We start from the raw sequence: 19,232 nt of genomic DNA, 5'->3' as shown, positions 1-19,232 counted from the left end.
ATCTCTTGACTTCTTCATACCCATACAGCCATTTAATCTGCCACTGGGTCTACTGCAACCACACAGCAGAAAATTCCAATTTGAGTAATTTTTTCTAAGATGAGTTTTTTTTTTTTTTACTGCACAGACAGTTCTCTGCTGTATCCAGTGTGTTGACTCAATTATCAGCATGTGTTGGTTTGGTTGTGAAGACAATCTGTGGGAATGAAATCACCTGCTGTCCTTCCACACACACACACACACACACACACACACACACACACACACACACACACACACACACACACACACACACACACACACACACACACACACACACACACACACACACACACACACACAAGACTTGTAGCTCACTGCTTTGCTAGAGTTAGCTACAAGCTGACTTGTAAATATGGTGTGAGATGGTTGGCTTCTCTGTTGTTCCTTCTAGCTGCTGAGAGCGGATAAGAACAAGCTGGAGAGCCAGATGCAGATGATCTATCCAGACCTGGCTGGGTTAGTATGAGCAAGAATGACCCAGGTGTAGATGGATATCCACTAAGGAAGTAGATATTGACCACATTTGAAATAGTAACCAAGCTCCAAACTTTGTGTGTATAATGAAACTTCAGTGATAATGAATGTCATGTTTGATCGTGATTATTCCCTCTGTCTCTCACAGGGCTGGCCTGTCCCTGTCAGTGGCCTACAGGTTGAACCAGAGCACCTCAGGATCCCTACAGACTGAACTGGCTCTGGCACAGTCGCCACTGGAGGTCAGCAGTCCCTCACTCTGGGTGATTTTTCCCATGTGCTCAACTTTCCTTTTCCTCTCTCTCCTCTTTGCTCTTATCACACATCTCTTACTCATCTACTCTTTTGTCCCTCCTTGTCATATATGCTGACATTTATTCAAAATTTTCTGTACATATTCTATAGTCCTTTGTTTGCATTTTTTCCCGACAGAGAATTTATGGCCGTGGCGAGTCTTCTAGCAGCCAAACTGCAGCACATTAGAACATGAATATTGGCTGCACAGAAACACCATATTCACACCGAACAAGCACTTCAGTAGACAGCTAGTAGTTGTTGTGTTATGTAATCTTGTTTTGTAGTGCCCTTGATCCCAACTGCTGTTCTGAGAATTTTTATGCCCACAGGCAGGTGATTAATCTGTGAAGAGTTTTCCTCCACAAGCTGCGAGGCTTCCCACATTTTTTAAACACAATACAAAGCACTGTCTGAACATTATATGTTGATAACCACATGCTACATACTTGTTCAGTCTGTCTTTACACTAATGGTATAACTTTGCTTGAAGCATCTTCTGCTCATTCATATAAATTTTGTTGCTGTGCCACAGGCTCCCAATGGAGCCGAACATTTGTCCACTACCATGAGCTTTGCTTCTCCACTGGACGAGACGCTGGACAGGGAGGTTCTGCTGATGCTGCAGGGACCCAATCCTGAACACATGGCCCAGGAGTTCAAGAGCATGTTAAACAAACTGGTAACCAAGTGTGATGAAGTGTGCGTGTGTGTGGTGACTGGTGGACAACTGGCATTTGAAAGAGTCTCATTGTTTAATTGTGTGAAGTGTTTCGAGTTGTGTATTTGAAATTTAAATGTCACGCTCTAACTAATCAACACAAAACCAGCATTACATCAAATTTACTATTTGTTAAAATCATTTTGTTATACAGAGGAACTGCAACTATAATTTTAAAAGTTTAGCTTGAATAGTCAATACTACCTGTTTGCATAAGCAGTTAAATGTTCTCACTTCCTTTCTGTAAGTTCAGCTACAGCCTGCTACAAGCTAAATAAGGCAGCATAACACTTAGCTCGAACCACAATGTAGAACTGTTGAGACATCACTGATTTTTATCTTTCACTAGAGACTTGACTTAGACTTTCTGTCAATCCCTTCTGTTCATCAGGATGATCTTTCCCATACCAATTAAACATATAGTTAGTCATGTGTTGGTGTAATTGTTTAGGCAGCAGCTACATGTGCAGTTATAGATTATCAAAGTATATTTAAAACAGTAAGTTTATGCATACAAGACATACAAATGTCTTGCCTTTCTGAATCTTCTTTATGTCTCTCAGAAAAGGGATTTCAAGGACGAAACGGACTCTGTCTTATCTACAGTTAGAGGCTTGTTGGATGACTTCACACGCACAGAGGGCAACACAGACATCGGTCTTCAGGTCAGATGCTCACACCGTGTTTCTAATTGCAGGCAAAGTTGCAGATTAATAGTGTAGACACTGCAGACCCAGTCCCTGTGTGCATTCCTGTGTTTGCATACTGTATGCCTGCAGGCTGATTTTTTTTTTTTGCTATATGAATCACAAAATTATATAATGTGATCTCTATCTTCCTCTCCCTCCACCTGTTGCACTCTTTTTCTCAGTCTATTACTGTTTATCTGCTCTTTCTCTCTTTCACACCCACTATCTCTCCTCTCTGGAGATCTCTCACTTATATAACTCTCCAACAGGCCCCATCCAAGCAGAGCTGTTTAGTCAGTGTGTTGTACCATGAACACTACCCACTCCCCTCCTCCCTCACTCTGACTTTCTGAATCTCTCTGTCTCTCTCACTCATTTTCTCCCCCCCTCCTTCTGCATTGTTGCCACTCTGCATTCATTAGCCACGTACTGCCATACAGCAGTAAACATACCAAATGAGACAGAAATCATTAGTGGAGCAGAGCTAGAGCTGTTACCAGTGCATGTCTGTCCTCTGTCGGTCAGGAAAGATTTTGTCAGTGAGGTGTCAGAACTTTTTGGAAGCTTAAAAAAGGCACCCAGCTATTTATGCTGTGTGACAGCCTTCATCCTTTCACCCGAGCGAGAGGCTGACCCCTTGGCCTTACCCTCCCACAGACGGTGCAGGCCGAGCTGGACTCGAGGAGGGCAGACTGGGCCCTCAGCCTGGACCAGCTGGCCCAATACACAGACTCCCTGGAAAAGGAGCTGATCAAAATGGCCAGTAACATGAGGAGGTCCCGCACTGAGATCCTCCACCTTTCAGTGAGGTGAGGAGATTTTTGTTGTTTGCACTGCCTTTTTGTCTTTGGCTTATGAGTGTGTGAAAAAGAAGTGGGCAGTCAGAAATGTGCGAGCTGCTGAATGCTGAATGCTGAAACGAGTGATGTTGTTATGAGAACAGAGGATGATGGAAGTGAAATAGCAGAGGAAGATGGAAGAGAATAGAACTGCACTGAATCCTGTGCTGGCCAATTTAAGGCAACTTGACTCTAAGGTAAGAAAACATTTTCTTTTAGGCAGAGCTGCTTTTTGCAGCAGCGATCTCATTGGTTGACTTAAACTTGAGTAGGCAGTGCTAAAGAATATTCAGGCTAAGTAAGGTAATACTGCCAACACTGAAGAACACAGCCAGGGATGATTAAATTTAGTCATGTCATTAACTGATAGAATGCAGTGTAAACATAACAAGCTGTCTAAGTTAGCTGGTTATTTCATACAAGCCTGTGGTTTTCTCTATAAGCTTGTTAGCATGCCTGCTCAGTTTCCAGGATGTGAAATGCTACATGGTCCTGAATGAATTCAAAAACCTTACTGGGCAGAGCTTCAGAGGATTTTATTCAGCCAATGAAGTTTCTGCCACAAAGAAGCTCTGCCTCTGAGCAGATCATATTTATAAAACTTCATCAGTGCACATAAATAACACCACAATAAGACCTCTGCAAGTGTCTTTGAGCTGTATTTCCCTGCTCTCGCTGCTGTCTCAGTTGGCTAGTCAGTTGTACGGAGTGGGGGAAAGACGTCAATCATCCTGACCTCAATGACCTCAAAGGGCCCACCTCACTAGCTTTGGGTTTGGGCCATTTCTGGACTTCAGTCTGTGTGGATGGGTTTTCCTCGTGCTGTGTGTGTGTGTGTGTGTGTGTGTGTGTGTGTGTGACTGTTTGTATGTGTGTGTTCATGGAGACGGACATCCCCTTCAGATATATAACAGGGCTGCTGTGGTACAGTATCAGATCAGAGAGGGAGAACTGGACAGGCTGTCCAGCTGGGATTTACTGGTGCTCTGTTGCCAGGGTGATCTCAGGAACTTAAATATTGTTTGAGAGAGAACTCAGACTGAAACTTAAGAGGGTTGATCGTAGGTATAGATCTGTCTCCTGCTCTGGAGAATCATAATCTAGACTGGAGGAAGACTGGGCTCCAGGGCAGTGTGAGGATCAGGACTCTGTAGGACGTATTTGAGAATCTGTGTTGTGTGAGATCAGAGGGTCAGGCAGGGACTGGATCTAAGAAACTGAAGTGAAGGAGTCGTCACTGGGCCAGTCGGAGAACTGGCGCTGGTCACCCTGGGCAACAGAATGGGACACTGCATGGGCCTGCGGATTGGGTACAGTATGTCCACCGTGCTGTTTTGCAGGATCCGTGTGCATGTGTTTTTGTTTTTTTCGTGATGTGCGGACAGTTAAGACTGCATTGATAATTTGTGTACGTCTTTCACATTTTTCTTAAAAAACAAATAATCCCTCAGCTGTCTGTTGTAATTACCATGATTTTGAATCATTGTACACAGGGTGCAGGAGCAGGAGAACCAGAAGCGACAGCTGTGTGAAGAGCTGGAGCAGCTAAAGACACCCCAGGACAGCAGAGAGGCCTCATGCCAAACACCTGCACCAGAGGAAGAGGTTAGAGGAAAAATAGAAGCAGACTTAAGTCTGTAAACCTATATGGCCTAATGGCCTATATAGAGCCTACAACAACCCATCACCATCACTCTCATTATCTTTATGTTTTAGTCTTAATCCATAGTTGGTATAAATAGTTTTTAACTTCTGAAAAACAAATGAGTGTTAGTTACACCATTTAAATGTTAAAAGCGGGATTGAAAAATCCACTCAAGGCTGTGCTGCACTCAATTTTAATAATTGTCATGTATGTGTTTTTATATGTAATGATATTTAGTCACCACAGTGGTACGGTATTGGATGGTTGGCTTGCAAAGCTGTGCCAGAGCTCACACAGTATTCAGACAGATGGAGTATCTGGTAGAAGAGGGTGTGTTGCTGAGTGTGTGTCTGTGTTTGTGAGGGACCACACACCTACACACCACAAAATGCAACAACACATGCTTGAACATTTCCATTACAGCACCATTGTTTTTACTGGGAAACATAATGAGCTCTGTGCTGGGGTGGATAGATCTGCACACAGTGACCAGGTCGTCCACGACAAATAATGCAGCTCTCAGTTTTAAGTGGTTTGTTCAGTACAGCTCTGGATTAGGGAGAAACTCATTGTTGCATCAACATGAATTTTTATTTTTATATATTTGTTTTCTTTAATTAATCGGACAGCTGTAGAGAGACAGGAAATGGGGAGACAGAGAGGGGGCATGACATGCAGCAAAGGACTATAGCCTTTGCATGTGAGGCGCCTGCTCTACCCACTAATCTAAACAACACGCCTTTATTTTATTTTTTAAATTATTTTTATCAATATGTCTGGAAATTGATGATGTGATAGCCATAGCTCAAGCCTTATCTTCATCCTCAACCATGGATTTGCCTTAGCTGGATTTAACGTTGGTTTCCCATCTTACCTATGCATTTGTTTTGTCAGACCTTCTTTTTGTGCTCTTTTCTTTTAGACTGGAGATGGAGACTTGGACTGGGATGAGGAGTTCGCCCTCCAAGACTTCCTGAAGAATGAACTAGCAGAGAGGAACTGCCGGGTACAGGACGGGCAAACCAACAACAGGCCTGAGGATATGGTGGATAAATTAACAGACAGAGGTGAAGAGGAAGACGGGGAGGAGAGGTGGATGGTGGTGGACACAGCAGGAGAGGGAGAGGTCAGGGACACGTCAACTCCTATATCTGCCCTCTCTGGGGAGGCTCAGGCTGGCCAGGGAGCAGTGGGAGAGAGTCAAGGTGAGTGTGGACACCATGATGGATCTAACAACCAACACACACTAACAGCTCAACACTTGAGCCACTAAAGGACTATTATAACTTTTTTTTGTCTTTCATCAGATTAAATGTTCTCAGAGGGGTCTTCCTTGAGCCTTTTTTTATCCAAGATATTTCAGAATTAGCCTTGACTGAAACCTCTTAAAGGGAAGCCAAATAGGGCTAAATATAGTTTAATATTTTTTTAGCCCTCTTGTGACCCCTGTACTCACCATGTTCCCAGCTCTGGATCAAACCCGGTAGGATTAACAGTAAAAATAAGCTTTGTGCAAGCTTCATGAAACAAGAATGTGAGCTGCATATTTTGACTACAGAGAACAGAACATTTCCTTAATGTAATGATTTATAAAAACTAAAGTTAAAACTAATTTTTAATTAAAAGAAACAAGATGCCAGCATCTTTATCTGTGTTCTAGATTAGGTATGCATTTGTCATAGATTACATTGATCATAACTGCCTCTGCTTAATCCAGAGCCAATATTAAATCACACTACCAACAGAAAAGAAGAAAAAAATGGAGCTTTTATAATACTTCAGTTCTTCATCCCTTTAAATTCCTGCTGTGAAGCCAAAAAACACAGTTTTTAATCTGAGGCCATCTTGTTGACTTCACACAATAGTCCAGCTGGTGCATCAGGCACCAGGCCTCACCATGTCTTACAAAGTCCTTCACAGGATAAACGCTCTTGGTGAACAACAGCTTACTGACGCCATTATTGTCTTTGAGTGTTGATTTGTGTGTGTCTGTGTCTGCGTGTGTGTGTGTAAGTGAGGGAGAGAGTGGATTATCCCTCTGTAATCCATAGGAGTCACAGGGCACTCAGCCACCCTTGAAGCACAAGTACAGTACACACACTCACGGTCTGCGAGGACACACACTCTGAGGCCCTTGGAAGTAGACCCCTGCCTTCTATGGTTGTTGTGGCTGTGGGCTTCTAAAGGTTGTGTGTGAGAGTGAGAGTCAGTGTGTGCGTGTCCACACAATACATGAAATCCTCTCTTCCTCAAGGTCCTTCTATGGCCAGGTGTAAGACCAGTTGGAGTCCATGAAGTGAGCTCAGTAATCCCCCAGTCCTCTGCCTGCATGAGTGGCTGGCAGGCAGAGAGACAGAAAATGAGAGTGCAAATGTGGTCATTAATGCCACCTTAGCCATGCATGGTATTTTAACCCCTCTGCCCCTCCCTCAGATCAGTGCCTTGCATAATAGACGGCCTGACCTTTTACGGTAAAAGGTGGGGTTACTGTTTTTGGGCATCCATTAACCCCGGTACTTGAAGTTGACAAAAAACTGGGTTCTTAATGAACAGCTTCTTTGTTCTGTCACTTTTTTCTCTGTTTTTATTTTATATTTCTTCTGTTCTTCCTGTTTGTCTTGTCACACAGACGCTGCTGCCTGCGCTGAGTCAGAGGTGAACGGCCAGCCTTTGCAGGTAAATTGAGTTTATAAATGTTCCTGTCATGGGATGAGCTGTATCTATTGTATAAGATGCTCACCATGTTTGTGTGGCTTTTGTAAATTAGGCTTTCAGCCTGTCTGTTCCTTAATATTTGACAGAATATTGACTTATTAAATGTATGATATTTTGCGTTTACTACTTTGGAAAACCTAATTGCTATTTGTACATGTAGTAATGAAGTCGCATGACGTTATGTAACTTGATACCAGACACAAGGTGAGTAGTGATTTCCGTTTTTTTTTGTTTTTTTTTAATGTATTGCCGAGCAGAACCGAATGTAACATGTAACATCCAAACATCTTTTAATCTGTGGAAAGTATATTTTCAAATTGTTTAATGGTTGCACAAATGTGATTATTAGAGGCATTACATTTTTGACAGTATGGAAACTAATGTGCATGAGGTTACTTCAGGGATTTGAGAAATATTTAATAACAGAGATTTTCCTCCAATTGCGACTTCCTGGTAAGGCTTTCCTTACCAGAGGTTTAGAGATAAGATCTCTTCCATTTCACCAAACTCTTTGACTGACCATCTAAAAAAATCTGTTGGGAATCCAGGATTATGTTGTGTTTGTTGACACCACATATTATGTTGCTAGGGATTAATCTCAGATGGGCTGTACAGAGGACAAAAGACTTCCCCCAAACCAAGCACTGTGGAGGTCACAGATTGGAACAAGCTAATGACAGTTTCCTGTTATGTATTCGCACACTAGCCTGGTTTTTTAAAGGTCAATTACTCGGGCAACTCTCTACCTGAATCACTGTTGTTGTTTTTTCTTGTGCCAGACACTAAATAATCAGCTGCTCAGGGGCTAAAAGTAGGTGGTTGTACATGTATGAGGCAGTTGCCAGGGATGACAGGTGTGTCAGCAGGAAGTAGGACGGTTGTCAGATTTGATGGTCATCTTGACAAATTTGATGGTCATCTTGACAAATTGGCATACAGATGTTTGCTGTTTTTGAAATATAACCCTGCATTTCTTGTGTTATTGTGGTAAGGAAGTAGGAAGTTTTTTGACTTATAATAACATGGGATTCAAAAGATGCCTATTATGTTTGGTTGTTGCGGTGCATTGACCACCCACCATTCTTTATATTTTTTATACTTTATGCTACACTTGCTAGAGATCAGTAATCACATCACAGCTCAACATTTTGTCTGCTTTACACTTTTGTCACTGACTATTCACACTTTTTTTCACACTTGCATAGTAATGCAGTCACATGAAGTGACTCTTCTGCAAACACTTCCTCTTAGCGCAGTCAAGGATGCTCTTGCATATTGAATTTCAGAGTTTCAAATATCAGATAGGGGAATGTCCTTGAATGCACCAGCAATAAGGAGGGATTTAAAACCCCCTTCAGCCCTCTGTGATGGACTAACTCATGTCTTAAGTCTTGTCTTACAACTCTGAAATGAAAGGGAGGCAATGACTGCGTGGAAGGTAGGGATACTTAATTACTAATTACTGTCTGTGCCAATCTACGATATCTGTGATTTGTTCTTTTTTTCTTAAAATATATTATTAATATGAATGCAGAATGTAAGGCACTGTTTGATATTTTAAACACACTGTACCTTGCTTTCCCCTTGCTCTTCCTTCCTCAGCTTCTGCACTCTGTCTTTCTCTTTTTGTCATTTGCCTACCAAATAGCTCTTGACAAACCATTATCCACAACCTCTCCTCAGAGGCAGCAGACTGCATAGCTGGGCTGAAGCGCAGTGCTTCCTTATATAGAATAACAGTGATGAAACTTTAACATCACACGACAAAAGGGAGAAGGACTTGTTATTGGACAAACTAGACAAATATGTTTCAAATAGCATCCATTTGTAATCATTGAATACACTTACGTACACAGTGCATAGTATGTGACCTCTCATTTTCTGATCTTGGCTGTTATGCATTCTTCTCACTTGGAGTCCTCAGTGTTTAATTTCAAGCCTGTGAGATTTCCAGAACCAATTTAACTGCTTCATCATCTCTCCAGTCAGTATAAAAGTAAAGTTTGCTTTTACATTTCTATGAAGATGACAGGAATGAAAGATCTTCCCATCAACCCATCGTTGATGCTCTGTGCTGTCTGTCAGCTGTTAGATTTTATTGACATTTTTATGCAACGCTATCTCATCTGACAAAGATTTGTTTCTATTGACAGGAGGCCTGCTGTTTGCTACATGGTTGATGTGTTATGCTTGTTTGACCTTTTCATCCTTTCCCCTATTTGAATATTTATCTATATTTTTGTTTCTCTGTGTATGTTTTCAGGAAGAGGCAGCAGTGCTATTGAGCGCCCACTCACAAGCTGTCAACATTAGACACCCAGAGGCGGATGCTCTCCCTGATCCGTCCCACTCAGAGAACAGTAAGACCTCCGCCTCCCCCTCTCTCTCTGTTATTAACTCTTTATGTGGTTCAATCATTATTTTTCAGTTCTGCTGTTTTACATCTTAAAGGAGTGAGTCATCTTCTGACTCACTTGGTATGCTGTTTGTTTAGACTTTGCTAAATCTTGCAAGATAAAGGTCAAATGCTACCAAATACCACAGAATGAACATCACTATTGTTGTTTTTTTATATGTATAATTCAGAATAGCATGGCTGCTTTGTAAAATGTGCACTTTAAGTAAAGAAGAGCTACTTCACTGCTTGCAGCATTGAATGAAGATACATTTTCTCGCAACTGGAAAAGTCAATTATTAATTTACTTATTGTTGTGTTTTATTGTGGATATGTGGATATGAACTATCTAAAGTGGTGGTCAAGGAAAGAAATCTTAATTGCTTAAATTATTTTTTTCATTATATCCAGTTTTAATGTTAATGTAGGAAATCACTGGAGTAAATTGTGCCTTTAAAGAATCTGGTATCCTGTAAAGAACCAACTATATTACATTCCTGTCGCTGAAAAGGAACATATTAATCTTTTCCTTGTCACCTCACATGCAGAGGTCTCTGCCGAGTCCCACTCTGATGGTCCAGTCCAAAATCTGAGCAGCCTGCCTGAGCAGGATCAAACAATCACATCTGCCAACCCCCCTCCCGCAGAAGCAGAGATGGTTTCTCCTGACAGCTCATCACCTGGACCAGTTGAGGCGACCACCCAGAATGAGAGGTAAATTTAAAAAAAAGAGAAAAAAAAGTAGGTACTGCATTTGATAAACTGGGTATATGATCATAGCACAGGACTGTATAACTCCTCCTAGAATTTTTAAATGATATCAAATAGCCTACTGCATTCACTTGTTTGTCCGCTGTTGTCTGTCACAATGTCTTCTTGGCACTACCACAAGGGGATGCCAAAGTCAGGAATTTTCCATTTAATTGAATAGTGGTTTGAATCATAAAGTTATGTTTTTGTGATCTGTCAATCACAGTGAAAGGGTTTATTTCTTATTTTGCCAAATTCCCAAGTTTGTTGCAATGAAATAGAAAGTAAAAATATTGACAGTGGACCTTAAATGTTATGTTTATTTCTGCTGAGAGAGAGAGAGAGTGTGTTTCAGCCATTACTGTAGGGGGGATGTGGCTTTTTGCTGGGTGACATAGCAGGTTTTACAGTAGGTCTTTCTCAATATGCCCTGTAATACATTCTTGTTTCCCATGACACATCTGATATAATTATGTCTGACTAACACAAAAGATTTTCTAAAACAGAGAATGTAATAACACATGGAAAGAAAGAACTGGAAGTGGCGATTATGGCTGTTTGTTTGATAATATTGAAAATTACAGCCACATCTGAAGAGTATTGAGATGGTTGGTTTTAATATAAAAAGAGGACAAACAAACACTAAAGCAGCCAGCTTTTGTTTTTCTTGCTCAGCCGCTCGGGGACAACTTAACAGGCACATTGTCCACAGGCACCTGTTGGCGTTTGAATTGGAAAATCCACACAAAACACAGGCTTCCCCACTCAGGAAACTGAAATTACCATACAACCCATCCAGCATCCTGGCAAATTTTCATGGCAGTATACATTTTCCCTGCTAGATTTGACATGGGTCTGATAAATACCCACAGTAGTCACCATTTTACTTGGTTTCATCATTTCCCTATGACTTGGTCAGCATTTGCTAGTCAAATGGGTGTTTTTTGCTGTGGGAGGAGTGTGCAGGCTAATTAGTCTCTCTGCAGACATGTTTTGCATAGACACAGTCCACCTACATAGAGACAAAGGCTGTTCCTCATCTCTCTCTCTCTCTCTCTTTTTATCTATCTTTCTGTTTCATATTCACAATTTTGGGTAATTGGATACCGAGAAGTGTGAAAGTATGAATATAGAATGAGAAGGGATAGTAGTCAACAGTTGACCTTTTGACCTTTTACCTGGGGTCAGCAGCGCGACCAGTGTGGACCACAGAGGAGCAGACGAGAGAGAAGGCGAGGCGGACTCCGGCACAGGAGACATGAGTCGTATGAAGGTTAGTACCAAAGGGGGAAGTGTGTTAAGCATGAGGGATTACAGCTTCCTCTTTTCTGACCCTGTCTGTTTCAGTTTCTCTAGTCACTAAAGAGTGTGTTTTTTAAAGTGTGTGGGTGGGTTTTTTTTTTTTTTTTTTGGGGGGGGGGGGGGAGGGCGGGGTGGGACTGGGGGTGGAGGAGTCCTCAAGGAGAGGAGAGGTGAGGGATGTAAAATGAAGGGAACGATCAGAGAATCAGGTGGCCATCATTGTGCTGTCTGCTGCAGCATGGGGAGTAACAGGATGGGCTTTCAGCTTTCCTGAGCTCTGTTGTCAAAGGAGGCAAGTACATCTTAATATTTCTCAATACAGAGATCAATGATCTTGTTGTATGTAGTGTCATGCACTCACTGATCACCCCCCGCTGAGAGAGAGACAGGCTTTGATGCTACATGTGTGTTCAGTATGTTGACAATACTCACAGAAGGTCAAAGTGTTTTTAATAATTCAGAAGCAACTACTGCTTTTAATCTACCAACATACAGTAGTAGTAAGTACTTGAGTTTCTAATGAACAAAAACATTTCATTGTATTTCAACAATTGTAAATGGAAGATTTTTAGTTTTATGTTAACCATATCTGTGCTGTTGGCTCAAAATAGTTTCTTGGCATAGTACTGTCTCACTATTGGATTTAATTTTTTTTAGATTATTTGTCCCAATGAGATAAACAGTGGTTGCAAATATATTTTGTTATTCATTTTACAACAGCAATATTTTCTTGAATATGATTGTGGATGAATAAAATGATTGAATTATTGAGCAGAATAAGAAGCTTGATGTACAAATTTGCAATATTTTGGAGGCCTGGATACAATCTTGGACCAATTTACAGTGTTTCTAAGAGTTTCAGAGTCAGTTTTAGTTCTCACTACTGTTTTGGATGTAAAATGGCTCTGAAGTTGAAGATTCAGTGAAATAACGAGGTCGCTGTCTCCTGTTTTTGAGCATTGTCAAACGGATGTTACGTTCACTTCTTACACAATATCCTATTGCATCGCTCTGAAAGCTCACCTTGCTCGTGTGTGTGTGTGTTCACACAGCTGTGTGCACACACTCCGCCTCCACTACTTAGTACTGTGCCAGTGTTAACTCATTCTCTGAGCACCCTTCTCAGCAACACACACACACACACACACACCACTCTCATAGAGCTGCAGGGCTCTTCATGAAGCTCCATATTATATAAGGAATCAGCCCAATCTTTCTCTTCCACACTCTGTCGAGCTTAGATAGAGTTTCACTGCCATGGGACAGGTACACTGCGTGTATATGAATGGATGTATACATGTGCCTTTTAATCATTGAACAATTCTTGTAATGTAGGACAGAAAAATGAGCTGCAAGGCCACCTGTCTTTTTCTCACCCCCTCCTTCTCTTCTTCTACTGTTGTCCCTCTCAGAGCCTGAGCCAGGACCATTTGGCAGACAGATCAGCAGCGGAGGACAGGTGAGTGACTATCAATTGTTTGACCAAGCAACCTTTTGACCTCACAGGGTTTTCATGGCACTTTACGTCCAATGGAGTCAAAGCAGAAGTCTTTTCTCTGGATTAACTCTAAGAAAGGAGGAAAGAAACCCTTTTAGGTTTAATTTGTTTTTTGCAAATGTGTTAGTATTGTGTAATGGTGCACTGTGTGTTTTCCAGCACGAGCCTGCTACCTGTGTTGGTGGAAGAGGAGGAGAGTGTGCAGGACGGCACAACTGAGCCCCTAACAGTGGCAGCCAGCATGGCAGGTAAGAGGAGAATCTATCACATCTGTGTGTGTGTGTGTGTGTGTGTGTGTGGAGATGGAGATGAAGAGAGAATCTGATATTTCCACAGTTTATTTATTCCTCTTCACATCTCCGTGTAACTTTGACCACCCACACACCAACTCGTCCTTCCAGGGACAGACCGGCTCGACAGCAGCAGAGCGACCACCTTGTCTAACAGCAGTTCTCCTCAGTCGGGTTCGTCCTTCACACACGTCGGCCAATCGGGGAGCGGCATGGGCAGCGTGACCTCTGACCCCAACCAATCAGAGGATAATGTATCTAAAAAGGACTCTGGCAAAAACAAGAGGGAACTGGTAAGACCTGCTCTTCTCCCACTTCAGTCTCCACTGTTAGATGTGTTATCCCAGAATTGAAAGCCGTACACTTGACTGCTGCTTTTGTGTGAAACAGATGCTGATATTTAATCAGTATGGTTATGTAATGAATTTTGTTGTGTTTTAAGGATTGGTCGTCTGATGGTCAGTGTTTTTTCCCATGTTGTTTTGATATAAGTAGTCATATTTATGGCATGATCAGGATATTTCAAAGATATTATGATGATCATGAAAGAGTTCAACAGATTTCCAGCAGGTGTTATGTAATACAAGCATTCATTTATAAAGGTTTTAAAAATTCACTGGATTTTAGTTTTAATTGTTGAACTGCAACGGTGAGAAAATAACCACACACATACATGAACAGCTGTAACTTCAGTGTCTGTAAACCTGTTTTCTATCACATTCTGAGGCCAGGTTCACAGTAGATCTGGTAAAACAGCAGGGTCATGGTGAATAGAACTGGCTTCATTAAGATTACATCTCTTTATCAGTAATGGGATGAGCCATTTTCATCATCATTCAACATGACACTGTGAAATGCTGTCTTTCCAGCTATGTGAGTGTCACAGCGTGTGTGTGTGTGTGAATGAGCCAGAGGAAGCACAAGGAAGGGAGATGGTGCACAGTCTCATTTTAGCTCCACTCAGGATCAGAGTCAAGAGTCAACTTCACTGGCAGCTACTTTAAATCCTCACATTACCTTCATAATGTAAAGACTACTGAGGAAAAAAGCAGAGAAGGGAGGGAGAAAGTGAAGGGACCAAGGATGGATGTTAAGACAGATGTAGAAATGGGGGATTCAGAGTTGAATGGAGAACAAGTGGGGGCAAAGGCACTGAGAAATGCAGTAATGTTTGTGCGGACGCTGCAGGAGCTGTCACACCAAATGGAGGCCATCGGGGAACACAAGAATCAGGACGACCAGAGTGAGGCCAGCTTGACCAATGGGAAGGAATGTATGTATGCTGCACTGTTACTGTATACTATTTTTCTGCATTTTTAGATAAAGACATTTTTTAATCAGTGCTTATACAAGAAGTCTTTCAAAATCTAAATGTTGATTGCAGCTTTTAGTTGGGTAATATGCCATGATTCATCTGCTTGTCATGTCTCTCTCCAGCTGAGACATCAGTGATCTCTGATACAAATGACAGCTTTAAAGAGGACAGGAACAGGTGAGGCACCAAATGATCATAACAACCCTACTTAGTATTTAAATCCATATTTATCCATGTGTGCATGGTACAAGCCCTAACTGTTATCCCTTTATCCACAGCCTGTCACCATCTGAAAAGGAGATTGAGGTTTGTGCACCATCACATTTTTAAGCTGTTTTAGATAGAAGTGATGTCAGCCTTTGTCTGTTGTCTGATATCTGTTATTTTTTGTATTTGATTGTTGATTTATAATTGGAAAAATAACTTTGACATTGAAGTATTATGACTTTTCTGGGCTGGGGAATCCTAACAAAACCTTTTGAAATGGTCAATTCTGGCAGAATTCACTGCCACAATTACAAATCCAGCAAATAGCTCCAATCTAAAATGTCTATGTCATGTTTTCAGGCAGAGTTCCAGCGTCTGGCACTGGGTTTCAAGTGTGACATGTTCACCCTGGAGAAGAGACTGCGGCTGGAGGAGAGGTCACGTGACCTGGCTGAGGAGAACGTCCGCAAGGAGGTGTCCAGCTGCCAGGGGTTACTGCAGGTCAGTGTGCATATGTCCTGCTCTCTGTGGATGGATCACACAAGTTCTCCTCCATCACTCATCAACAGAACTTTATTTCATCAGGTGTAACTGCATTAGCATTCTCAGTCTTAGGGATTCTGCATTCATTTTTTGATGACTACACAATGAGTTATTTGTAGCATTATAATTTGTCCTGTAGAGAATCATTGCATGTTTCAGCCTGATTTACTGGTTTCATGTGAGACTTGTTTGAATATTTGGACAAGCTCTGTCACACCTGTGTGCTGTTGATAACAGGGTTGAGTTGGTGAGAACCAATTTCCTTGTAAGCTGCCGTCACAAACTTTCTTTGATGTCTGTATGTGATTTTTCCCCTCTGCCTAACCTTCCTTCCAGGCTTTGACTCCTCTGTGTGAGGATGACAACCAGTCCATGGAGATCATCCAGAGGCTCCAGAAGAACCTGGATATCCTCATCCAGTCCATGACCAGGGTGTCCAGTCGCTCTGAGATGCTAGGAGCCATTCACCAGGTGGGCTACTGTAATGAGAGTATGAACTGAACTCCATTTTCAGCCCTGGCTGAGTCAACAACAGAACAAAGTGCAATGTCATGTGACTGTGGTTGTTAACTGGAGGTTTGTGTGTGTGATGTCAGGAGAGTCGTATTGGTAAGGCTGTGGAGGTGATGATCCAGCATGTGGAGAACCTGAGGAGGATGTACACCAAGGAGCACGCCGAGCTGCTAGAACTGAGGGAGAATCTCATGCAGAATGAGAGGTCGTTTGGATCACACACTGACAGAGGTTGGAAATGTTGAATACACATACACAGTTAATAAATAAGCAGTACCCAATAGGTAGGCTTTTAAAAGGAATAAAATATAGTCATCACACTAATTAAACCATATGTTGTCTACTGCAATGGTTCTCAAAGTGGGGTCAATTATTTATTTATTCATTTATTTATTTATTTATTTATTTTAGAAATCTTACCACCTTTTCCAGACATTTCTCTACAATATTTCCAAAAATTCATGCCAGTGGCCCTAATTTGAACAAACACTGACTAAAAAAGTAACGTTATATTCCGTCTCAGAACAAATATTTGAGTATTTCTGGTGTTTGCTTCAAAATTTTGTCCAATGGGGGTCAGTGGTCTAATTTGTGTCAATTTAGGGTCCTTGATGTAAAAAAGTTTTACTGTATGCATGTCTTGACTGTACAGTATATACAGACAGGTATGTGTGCATATGTAATATACTTTGTACATGTGTTTCTCTTTCCAGAAGACTTCCGCAGCAAGAAGCAGTCATCATCACAGTACTACAAGGTGACCTCCATTACTCAGTGATTTATGTTAATTTTATTTGTTAATTGTGTGTTGATGAGGTGTTCATTTTTTTTTTCTCCCCTCAGTCATCAGCCCGGCGGGTCAGCATAGCAGCGATCCCCCGCACTGGTGCAGGCAACATGCACTTTGACACGGTGAGGACAACACAGCCATCACATCACACTACACCACAGCAGCCAGAGGTTTTCTTAGCAACAAATTGGGAGAATCATTGTATGTACACGTTCATCACTCCCTTTATTGTAAGATACTGTATTTTTCTCTTAAACTACAGTATAAAGAAGGCAAATGTAGATTGATGCTTCATTGTATCAGGTTGCTGTTAGTGCTTAAGGTACATGCAGCAGTGTAATGTTGGAAGTGTGAAAATGTCTAAATTTGTAGTTTCAACACAATCTCAGACCAGTGAACTTAGACATGTAAACTGATTTAAGTGGCCTTGTGTCTCTGTTGGAGAGTGATGCAGTCAGACAAGTAGAGGTTTTAGTTTTGAAGCACAAAGTGTTTCTAGTTTTGTTTTGTCATGAAAAAGTTGTTTACATGATGCTGACTCAAACTCTTCAATTTCCCAACACAGCCCAAAACACAAGACGGCTCAGAGGCTGAGACAGAGCGACTGACCAGGCGATCCCCGTGGTAGGTACTTGTATGCGTGATGTGCGTGTGTTACATTTGCTATTGCATAAAGAAGTTAAACAAGATCTAGATTGTGTGCAAAGGGGAGAGTGGATATAATAAAAGAAAGACAACTGTTGAAATGACTTTTTGAAAACATGAGAACAGAATTGTTTCTGATGTGGGGGAAACTACCGGCTGTCGTTGCATTCGAGCCACAGAGGCTTGCTGTACCATGACATGAGGGTTGTTGCTGTTGTTGTCATGCACCAAAGTGATAATGGTGGTTTCCAGGACTGTGGCAGGGAAGAGCACGGCACGCCCCCCACTAAAACGCTTTGTTAGCTCTGCGGCCTGGGTTGACACTGAAGAGCCCTCTCTCATGATGAAGGGGTAAGAAATGCCGGAGGAGGAGGAGGATCATGTCACGCTGGCTGCGTCGCACAGGCTTTCACACTGGACACAGATGTATAAAGATGGCAGCTCTCTGGTGTGACATCATGACTATATGTCTGATTACTGAAACTGTCAGGGTCAGGTTCACATTTCTCCAAATTACTTTGCAGTGGATTTTAATGTGGAATAATTTTAGCTTGAATCTGTAAAAGATAGCTCTAAGCAAGAAACAAAAAATACATTCATCTTATCTTAAAGCAGAAGTAAGCGGAATGTTTGTGTTAATATAAGTCTTAAATAGTTATATCTTCCGACAGCAATCACTTCTATAGAGTGTTTGGTCCGAAACACAGGGCTGTCAGTCACTCTGCTCTGCTGTAAGCCGAGGAGAAAACTTTCCTTGTATCCTACAAGCTTTATCCAATGAGGAGAGAGAACGGCATAAAGGGGCGGTCCTCTCTGTGTGTGCAGCCAAGGGATGCGCGTGAATGTGGTGACGTAGGGACGAGGGCGGGGACTGCTAACTCCATCGGCTGACTAGAAGTTAGCCAAAACCACCGGATCGCTTACTTCTGCTTTAACAGAGTGAAACAATTGACACTTAGTCACAGTGTGATATGGATGACAAGATGACAAGGAAATATGGGCTGAAACAAAGACCAAAACTACGAAAATGAAAAGAAGCTTGATATCTTTCACTATGGAAAGTGACTGTGTGTACTTAAGGAGTAATAACGTAAAGGGGAGTTGAACATACTCGGCTGTGTTGTCCCTATGAGGGAAAAACAATGACGTCAAACCACAGCAGCCATCTTTAAAGCATCTGGTCCATCCTCGCATGGGGAAGTGTTTATCAGAAGCTTACATCCTTTATTGTGACATTTTCTAAGTCTGGCACATTTTTCCTTCACGTCGGTGAAACGTGAAGCGACAGCTGACATGGACTTTTTTTTTTAGTGTCACCACATGCTTTCATATGTTTGGACAATAAAAGAAGCATTTGCCCTATTTGAGCTAAGCCAAAGTTTAAACTTAAGATGATGTGAATAGAGCACTTCTGATGATCTCCAAATATCTGAAAGGTCGTAAAGCTGCTCCACTCTGCCACCGGCAGAAGGTGGAGCTGATGGCAGAGTGGAGGAGGTGCAGATTTAGGGAGCTGGGCAACAAACGCACCTCCCTGATTCTGCCTGTTACAGTGCAAGTCCAAC

At 41.8% G+C, this 19,232-nt stretch overlaps 1 protein-coding gene across 7 annotated transcripts in view; it reads left to right on the top strand.

Moving 5' to 3' along the window:
- The window catches only part of irag2 (inositol 1,4,5-triphosphate receptor associated 2), a 31,018-nt gene that overhangs the window by 7,749 nt on the left and 4,037 nt on the right, over positions 1 to 19,232 (top strand). For 5 of the 7 annotated variants that reach the window (XM_085768785.1, XM_085768783.1, XM_085768779.1 and 2 more), the window contains 24 exons: positions 434 to 498; positions 665 to 758; positions 1,346 to 1,492; positions 2,095 to 2,196; positions 2,878 to 3,029; positions 4,553 to 4,664; positions 5,627 to 5,909; positions 7,334 to 7,380; positions 9,683 to 9,779; positions 10,363 to 10,528; positions 11,753 to 11,837; positions 13,279 to 13,325; positions 13,524 to 13,612; positions 13,766 to 13,947; positions 14,843 to 14,927; positions 15,092 to 15,146; positions 15,248 to 15,275; positions 15,537 to 15,677; positions 16,056 to 16,190; positions 16,316 to 16,463; positions 16,946 to 16,989; positions 17,076 to 17,144; positions 17,588 to 17,646; positions 17,920 to 18,018. In XM_085768785.1, coding sequence (XP_085624911.1) covers positions 434 to 498; positions 665 to 758; positions 1,346 to 1,492; positions 2,095 to 2,196; positions 2,878 to 3,029; positions 4,553 to 4,664; positions 5,627 to 5,909; positions 7,334 to 7,380; positions 9,683 to 9,779; positions 10,363 to 10,528; positions 11,753 to 11,837; positions 13,279 to 13,325; positions 13,524 to 13,612; positions 13,766 to 13,947; positions 14,843 to 14,927; positions 15,092 to 15,146; positions 15,248 to 15,275; positions 15,537 to 15,677; positions 16,056 to 16,190; positions 16,316 to 16,463; positions 16,946 to 16,989; positions 17,076 to 17,144; positions 17,588 to 17,646; positions 17,920 to 18,018 — 2,531 coding nt within the window. The remainder of the gene's footprint in view (positions 1 to 433; positions 499 to 664; positions 759 to 1,345; positions 1,493 to 2,094; positions 2,197 to 2,877; positions 3,030 to 4,552; positions 4,665 to 5,626; positions 5,910 to 7,333; positions 7,381 to 9,682; positions 9,780 to 10,362; positions 10,529 to 11,752; positions 11,838 to 13,278; positions 13,326 to 13,523; positions 13,613 to 13,765; positions 13,948 to 14,842; positions 14,928 to 15,091; positions 15,147 to 15,247; positions 15,276 to 15,536; positions 15,678 to 16,055; positions 16,191 to 16,315; positions 16,464 to 16,945; positions 16,990 to 17,075; positions 17,145 to 17,587; positions 17,647 to 17,919; positions 18,019 to 19,232) is intronic. The other 2 variants (XM_085768780.1, XM_085768784.1) reach the window with 1 other exon arrangement.

The sequence above is a fragment of the Trachurus japonicus genome, chromosome 23 (assembly GCF_045865225.1).
Source record: "Trachurus japonicus isolate A0001 chromosome 23, Traja_1.0".
Classification (NCBI taxonomy): domain Eukaryota; kingdom Metazoa; phylum Chordata; class Actinopteri; order Carangiformes; family Carangidae; genus Trachurus; species Trachurus japonicus.
Note: the sequence above shows the minus strand (reverse complement) of the source record. Positions and strands in the feature narration are given on the sequence as shown.